The sequence below is a fragment of the Salvelinus alpinus genome, chromosome 10 (genome assembly GCF_045679555.1).
Source record: "Salvelinus alpinus chromosome 10, SLU_Salpinus.1, whole genome shotgun sequence".
Classification (NCBI taxonomy): domain Eukaryota; kingdom Metazoa; phylum Chordata; class Actinopteri; order Salmoniformes; family Salmonidae; genus Salvelinus; species Salvelinus alpinus.
The window spans coordinates 11,759,375-11,768,267 of NC_092095.1; the positions used below are offsets into that span (position 1 = coordinate 11,759,375).

The 8,893-nt window shown below is 45.8% G+C and overlaps 1 protein-coding gene across 1 annotated transcript in view; it reads right to left on the reverse strand.

Annotated features, from left to right (window-relative positions):
• The window catches only part of LOC139531501 (guanine nucleotide exchange factor VAV3-like), a 202,796-nt gene that overhangs the window by 77,738 nt on the left and 116,165 nt on the right, over nucleotides 1-8,893 (reverse strand). Inside the window, exons 12-15 of the mRNA XM_071327994.1 lie at nucleotides 7,090-7,176; nucleotides 6,911-6,996; nucleotides 5,591-5,723; nucleotides 1,902-2,011 (exon numbers count right to left, since the gene is read on the reverse strand). Coding sequence (XP_071184095.1) covers nucleotides 1,902-2,011; nucleotides 5,591-5,723; nucleotides 6,911-6,996; nucleotides 7,090-7,176 — 416 coding nt within the window. The remainder of the gene's footprint in view (nucleotides 1-1,901; nucleotides 2,012-5,590; nucleotides 5,724-6,910; nucleotides 6,997-7,089; nucleotides 7,177-8,893) is intronic.

The following is an 8,893-nucleotide window of genomic DNA, read 5'->3' on the forward strand; positions in this document are numbered from 1 at the left end:
TGACACGTATATGTTAGTACACAGGTGGGAGTGAAGTCCCCAGCAATATGACTGAAAGAGACGACATTGGACTTGGCAGGGACAATAGTCATATGGCCAACTGTGCACTTAGTTCAGTCAATGGCCTACTTGTTAAAAGTCATTCTGAGTAAGAGCCACTGTTAGATCGCCAGCCTATTGCAGAGATCCAGTCTGTTATTTAATACACTGGGGTTTATTCAAGTATACGTCACCGGTGATGCATTTGATCCAGTAAGCATCCCCTTTATATGTAAATAGTTTATACATTCCCTTTATATGTAAATAGTTTATACATTCCCTTTATATTTACATAGGTTATACATGAATCATGTTCTGTACAGACCTGAATAGTGACACGTCCGTACTGTGACGGTCAATAATCACGTTCTGTACAGACAGTAGAAGACACAAACTATATGTCTAACTCACAGAACACTCACACCGCTGCAGGAGTGATGCAGAGGTGAGACATGGGACAGAACACTCACACCGCTGCAGGAGTGATGCAGAGGTGAGACATGGGACAGAACACTCACACCGCTGCAGGAGTGATGCAGAGGTGAGACATGGGACAGAACACTCACACCGCTGCAGGAGTGAGGCAGAGGTGAGACATGGGACAGAACACTCACACCGCTGCAGGAGTGATGCAGAGGTGAGACATGGGACAGAACACTCACACCGCTGCAGGAGTGATGCAGAGGTGAGACATGGGACAGAACACTCACACCGCTGCAGGAGTGAGGCAGAGGTGAGACATGGGACAGAACACTCACACCGCTGCAGGAGTGATGCAGAGGTGAGACATGGGACAGAACACTCACACCGCTGCAGGAGTGATGCAGAGGTGAGACATGGGACAGAACACTCACACCGCTGCAGGAGTGAGGCAGAGGTGAGACATGGGACAGAACACTCACACCGCTGCAGGAGTGATGCAGAGGTGAGACATGGGACAGAACACTCACACCGCTGCAGGAGTGATGCAGAGGTGAGACATGGGACAGAACACTCACACCGCTGCAGGAGTGATGCAGAGGTGAGACATGGGACAGAACACTCACACCGCTGCAGGAGTGATGCAGAGGTGAGACATGGGACAGAACACTCACACCGCTGCAGGAGTGAGGCAGAGGTGAGACATGGGACAGAACACTCACACCGCTGCAGGAGTGAGGCAGAGGTGAGACATGGGACAGAACACTCACACCGCTGCAGGAGTGATGCAGAGGTGAGACATGGGACAGAACACTCACACCGCTGCAGGAGTGAGGCAGAGGTGAGACATGGGACAGAACACTCACACCGCTGCAGGAGTGATGCAGAGGTGAGACATGGGACAGAACACTCACACCGCTGCAGGAGTGAGGCAGAGGTGAGACATGGGACAGAACACTCACACCGCTGCAGGAGTGATGCAGAGGTGAGACATGGGACAGAACACTCACACCGCTGCAGGAGTGAGGCAGAGGTGAGACATGGGACAGAACACTCACACCGCTGCAGGAGTGATGCAGAGGTGAGACATGGGACAGAACACTCACACCGCTGCAGGAGTGAGGCAGAGGTGAGACATGGGACAGAACACTCACACCGCTGCAGGAGTGATGCAGAGGTGAGACATGGGACAGAACACTCACACCGCTGCAGGAGTGATGCAGAGGTGAGACATGGGACAGAACACTCACACCGCTGCAGGAGTGAGGCAGAGGTGAGACATGGGACAGAACACTCACACCGCTGCAGGAGTGAGGCAGAGGTGAGACATGGGACAGAACACTCACACCGTTGCAGGAGTGATGCAGAGGTGAGACATGGGACAGAACACTCACACCGCTGCAGGAGTGATGCAGAGGTGAGACATGGGACAGAACACTCACATGGCCATGCCAAACTGCTCCAGCCACTTCTTCCTCAGCTCCTTGGTCTTGAAGAAGAACTCGAAGCCGCTCTGCCCCTGGTTGTGTGCCAGGTAGAGCCCATAGGACCACTACAACAGAGGGATGAGAATGTCAACTAGAAAGAGACAGAGCGGTAGATAGAGGGGGTCATAGAGAGGTAGAAGAGGAGAGTGAACATAGAAAGAGAGAGGGTGGGGTACACAGGGGTAGAGAGAGAGAGGACAGAGAGAGAGGACAGAGAAAGAGGACAGAGCGAGAGAGAGAGAGAGAGAGAGAGAGGACAGGGAGAGAGGGAGGACAGAGAGAGAGGGAGGACAGAGAGAGAACAGAGAGAGAGAGGACAGGGAGAGAGGACCGAGAGAGAGGACAGAGAAAGAGGACAGAGCGAGAGAGGACAGAGAGAGAGAGAGGACAGGGAGAGAGGGAGGACAGAGAGAGAGGGAGGACAGAGAGAGAACAGAGAGAGAGAGGACAGGGAGAGAGGACCGAGAGAGAGGACAGAGAAAGAGGACAGAGCGAGAGAGGACAGAGAGAGAGAGAGGACAGAGAGAGAGAGGACAGGGAGAGAGGACAAAGAGAAAGAGAGAGAGAGACATTTGAAATGTCTTTATTCTTTTGGAAGTTTTGTGACTGTAATGTTTACTGTTAATTTGTATTTTTTATTTCACATTTGTTTATTATCTATTTCACTTGCATTTGGCAATGTTAACATATGTTTACCATGCTAATAAAGCCTTTAAATTGAAAATGAATTGAGAGAGAAAGAGATAGAGATAGAGTTCTCCTGGCCAGGTGTCCATGTAGCCCCAGACAACGAGGTGGACAAGACACTGCAGGACTTAATCACTAACGATTAGCCACTTCAAAGACTAGCCATTACTCCAGCCTCCGTGATAACGGCCTGCTACAACCACCTCTCCTTGTTAATACACAGAGAGGAAGCTGTCTTGAAGAATGTAACTCTGACCCAAATGTCGGCCCAATAAACAAGTGGTACTATTGTGTGTTCTGCTGTAATAGGCCTCTGTAGCCTACCTGTACTGTACTGCTCAGTGCACAGGGAAGCTGTAGCCTACCTGTACTGTACTGCTCAGTGCACAGGGAAGCTGTAGCCTACCTGTATTGTACTGCTCAGTGCACAGGGAAGCTGTAGCCTACCTGTTCTGTACTGCTCAGTGCACAGGGAAGCTGTAGCCTACCTGTATTGTACTGCTCAGTGCTCAGGGAAGCTGTAGCCTACCTGTACTGTACTGCTCAGTGCACAGGGAAGCTGTAGCCTACCTGTACTGCTCAGTGCTCAGGGAAGCTGTAGCCTACCTGTATTGTACTGCTCAGTGCACAGGGAAGCTGTAGCCTACCTGTATTGTACTGCTCAGTGCACAGGGAAGCTGTAGCCTACCTGTATTGTACTGCTCAGTGCACAGGGAAGCTGTAGCCTACCTGTATTGTACTGCTCAGTGCACAGGGAAGCTGTAGCCTACCTGTACTGTACTGCTCAGTGCACAGGGAAGCTGTAGCCTACCTGTATTGTACTGCTCAGTGCACAGGGAAGCTGTAGCCTACCTGTATTGTACTGCTCAGTGCACAGGGAAGCTGTAGCCTACCTGTACTGTACTGCTCAGTGCACAGGGAAGCTGTAGCCTACCTGTATTGTACTGCTCAGTGCACAGGGAAGCTGTAGCCTACATGTACTGTACTGCTCAGTGCACAGGGAAGCTGTAGCCTACCTGTTCTGTACTGCTCAGTGCTCAGGGAAGCTGTAGCCTACCTGTACCTACAAGCTGTGCTTCTAAAACAGTGAAAAAACGATGAAAAAAAACAAATGAAAACAGACTTTAAAAAGGGCAATCTGGGATTTAAACAACAACAAATGGATCCATTCATCACTCAGAGCTCTGAGGTATAGTGGTCAGGTTAAGCCACCAGCCAATCAGATAAGAGAAAGAGAGCCTCTTGGCCAATCATACAGGGTGTGTAGGGGGGTAGGTGAATGGGTGTGTGAAAACAGGTACAGTATAAACCAGCTTATCTGGGTGAGTAGGTCTCTAGACTTATAGGATAGACAATGGGTTGTCTTTTAAAGTAACAGGAACGATGCACGTTGTTGCTGATGGTCTTTTAAAGTAACAGGAACGATGCACGTTGCTGATGGTCTTTTAAAGTAACAGGAACGATGCACGTTGCTGATGGTCTTATAAAGTAACAGGAACGATGCACGTTGTTGCTGATGGTCTTTTAAAGTAACAGGAACGATGCACGTTGCTGATGGTCTTTTAAAGTAACAGGAACGATGCACGTTGCTGATGGTCTTATAAAGTAACAGGAACGATGCACGTTGCTGATGGTCTTTTAAAGTAACAGGAACGATGCACGTTTCTGATGGTCTTTTAAAGTAACAGGAACGATGCACGTTTCTGATGGTCTTATAAAGTAACAGGAACGATGCACGTTGCTGATGGTCTTTTAAAGTAACAGGAACGATGCACGTTGCTGATGGTCTTTTAAAGTAACAGGAACGATGCACGTTTCTGATGGTCTTTTAAAGTAACAGGAACGATGCACGTTGCTGATGGTCTTATAAAGTAACAGGAACGATGCACGTTTCTGATGGTCTTTTAAAGTAACAGGAACGATTCACGTTTCTGATGGTCTTTTAAAGTAACAGGAACGATGCACGTTGCTGATGGTCTTTTAAAGTAACAGGAACGATGCACGTTTCTGATGGTCTTTTAAAGTAACAGGAACGATGCACGTTGCTGATGGTCTTATAAAGTAACAGGAACGATGCACGTTGCTGATGGTCTTTTAAAGTAACAGGAACGATGCACGTTTCTGATGGTCTTTTAAAGTAACAGGAACGATGCACGTTGCTGATGGTCTTTTAAAGTAACAGGAACGATGCACGTTGTTGCTGATGGTCTTTTAAAGTAACAGGAACGATGCACGTTGCTGATGGTCTTATAAAGTAACAGGAACGATGCACGTTGTTGCTGATGGTCTTTTAAAGTTACAGGAACGATGCACGTTGCTGATGGTCTTATAAATATTGTTTTCTTTTTTAACAAATGAGAGCTATTATAATAAGCCAAAATGATGATTATCCCCGGCAAGCAATTCTACAATGTATCATTATCCAGAATGGTGGATATTATACATCAGGTGCTTGTTGTTGGTTGGTGTGTGTGTGTGTGTGTGTGTGTGTGTGTGTGTGTGTGTGTGTGTGTGTGTGTGTGTGTGTGTGTGTGTGTGTGTGTGTGTGTGTGTGTGTGTGTGTGTGTGTGTGTGTGTGTGTGTGTGTGTGTGTGTGTGTGTGTGTGTGTGTGTGTGTGTGTGTGTGTGTTCGTACCATCACAAGGAGATGTTTAATAAAAACACCATCTGGAGAAAAGGCAAGCTGTTCCATCCTTCAAACCAACACAATTATCTAATGAATCAACGTGGCAATCTGAATTACGTGTCTGAGTCGCTTTTAGTGAAACACCTCCTAAAAGTTACATTACTAAATAAAAGGTTAGCACGTCCCCTTCTGTACAGTACCGTCTGAGCTGCAGCAAACACATCCCTTAAAGTCAACATAACAATTAAAGTGGGAATAATTGAAGAATGATAAAAGCTATAATTGTATTATGTGCACTCCGTCATGAATACACACACACACACACACGTACCTTTCTGGTCTCCTTGTCTGACGTGGGGTTGTTAGTGATCTTGAAGTGATGCAGGGTGATCACCTCCTTCATCTCGTAGTTGTCTCCTCTCCTCTTACAGACGATCACAGCAGCATCGAACAGGAAGATGTGCCTGTCAGGGGGAAACAACACAGAGGTAGAAACATGTTGTTGTTGTTGTTGACAGGACTATTTCACAGTGCTTTATTCCCCTTCCCCCAAATACACAACGTTTCCTCTTCACAGTCTTCGTCAGATGAGATAATTAATATTAATAATATGAATAATAACTTTTTTTGTATAGTGCTTTTCAGTACATGTAACAAAGAGCTTCACGTCACAAAATAATAAAAGAAAAGTACTAACAAAAAAACTAAAACAGGAGGGAGGAGAATGAAACAACACAGCGAATTAAAATCATAAATTGAAGTCATACATTAAAAAGCGTCTTTATGAAAGTGTGTCTTCAGCTGGGATTTAAAAAGAGGACCTGAATCTACAAGCCCTGATCATTGACTCAAATTAAAGACTTGACTTTAGCTATTTTAGTTAGATGATAAAAGCAGGACCGGGCAACCTGCTTTACATGCAGCTCGAGGTTCAGGTCATGGTCAGAGAAGACACCGATGTTTCTAGCAACAGGCTTTACATTGGGTTCTAGCGAGGTGGGAACAAATAAAACAACCTCTGATTTCTAATCATTGAGCTGGAGACAAAAAGAAGACCATTTGGTTCCCATGGTAACCATCTTCACAACGATATTATCAGAACAAGTGGTTCCCATGGTAACCCTCTTCCCAACGATATTATCAGAGCAATTGGTTCCCATGGTAACCCTTTTCACAACGATATTATCAGAGCAATTGGTTCCCATGGTAACCCTCTTCACAACGATATTATCAGAGCATTTGGTTCCCATGGTAACCCTCCTCACAAAGCTATTATCAGAGCATTTGGTTCCCATGGTAACCCTCTTCACAACGCTATTATCAGAGCATTTGGTTCCCATGGTAACCCTCTTCACAATGCTATTATCAGAGCATTTCTAATGTCCGATGAGTTATTGTTTTAAATATATTTAAATAGGCAGGTCAGTTAAGAACAACTGATTATGCTCTAGAATAGTTTGTCATGAACATTTATAACTGCCTTCACAAAGCATTATGAGCAGCAGATGCAATGTAGCACACACACACACACACACACACACACACACGCGCGCACGTGCACACACACACACACACACACACACACACACAGACACACACACACACACACACACACACACACACACACACACAGACCAGACAGACATCTCACCGGTCCTGTTTGGCACGTTTGTCGCCTGAGGCGAAGCGTACCTCTCCATCTCCTTTTGGTCTGCCATACACACTAAGAGACTGATTCTGAAAAGGGGGGGAGGGAAGGAAAGACAGAGGTCACACTCAAAACCCAAGCTATCCTTCACAATGGCTTTCTTATCAAGATGAATTGCTTACAAGGTTTTCAATGGATTTCTGATACTGGGCTATGTCTCTCAGGGTTTCGTTGTCTCTCTTCACTTCATTGATGTACTGGGCCAGGTCCTACAGTACACAACACAGAGATGACAAAACAACAAACATCAAGAGGTGACATTCCAGATGGGTGCATTTTGACAGACTGTACATTCCAGATGGGTGCATTTTGACAGACTGTAGATTCCAGATGGGTGCATTTTGACCGACTGTACATTCCAGATGGGTGCATTTTGACCGACTGTACATTCCAGATGGGTGCATTTTGACCGACTGTACATTCCAGATGGGTGCATTTTGACCGACTGTACATTCCAGATGGGTGCATTTTGACAGACTGTACATTCCAGATGGGTGCATTTTGACAGACTATACATTCCAGATGGGTGCATTTTGACAGACTGTAGATTCCAGATGGGTGCATTTTGACAGACTATACATTCCAGATGGGTGCATTTTGACAGACTGTAGATTCCAGATGGGTGCATTTTGACCGACTGTACATTCCAGATGGGTGCATTTTGACAGACTGTACATTCCAGATGGGTGCATTTTGACAGACTGTACATTCCAGATGGGTGCATTATGACAGACTGTACATTCCAGATGCGTGCATTTTGACAGACTAAACCTTCCAGATGGGTGCATTATGACAGACTGTACATTCCAGATGGGTGCATTATGACAGACTGTACATTCCAGATGGGTGCATTTTGACAGACTAAACCTTCCAGATGGGTGCATTTTGACAGACTGTACATTCCAGATGGGTGCATTTTGACAGACTGTACATTCCAGATGGGTGCATTTTGACCGACTGTACATTCCAGATGGGTGCATTTTGACAGACTGTACATTCCAGATGGGTGCATTTTGACCGACTGTACATTCCAGATGGGTGCATTTTGACAGACTGTACATTCCAGATGGGTGCATTTTGACAGACTGTACATTCCAGATGGGTGCATTTTTACAGACTGTACATTCCAGATGGGTGCATTTTGACAGACTAAACATTCCAGATGGGTGCATTTTGACAGACTGTACATTCCAGATGGGTGCATTATGACAGACTGTACATTCCAGATGGGTGCATTATGACAGACTGTACATTCCAGATGGGTGCATTTTGACCGACTGTACATTCCAGATGGGTGCATTTTGACAGACTGTACATTCCAGATGGGTGCATTTTGACAGACTGTACATTCCAGATGGGTGCATTATGACAGACTGTACATTCCAGATGGGTGCATTTTGACAGACTGTACATTACAGATGGGTGCATTTTGACAGACTATACATTCCAGATGGGTGCATTTTGACAGACTATATGAGTGTTTTGTAGTGCTCTTCCATACAGTAGCCGAGGTAATAGGTCACAGTTTCTTTCATTAGTTCTGTACTAGAGTCGAGCAATATTATTATGATGTAAATCCTACCCCCCTGCAAGGTCAACATTTTTCTAGAGGACTTGTCTCTCTCTCTCGCTCTCTCTGAGCAACATGATGAATGACTTTGCCGGAGAACATTGTGTAAATCTTCCTCTCAACACACAGAGTGAGTGTGATTCAAGTAGCTCTGTTTAAAACCCCATCTATCTTCAGGCCTGAGATGATCAGCACTGAAAACCACCTCGCTGCTGTCACACCGTACCGCCTGATGCAAAGAAACACTCCAGGAATATTAACCACATTAGCTTGATACCCCCAATCAATGTCAAGTGGATACTTTAGCTAATTGAAATCAGTGCAGACACCTCAGAGTAAATGTGCACTTTTATCCC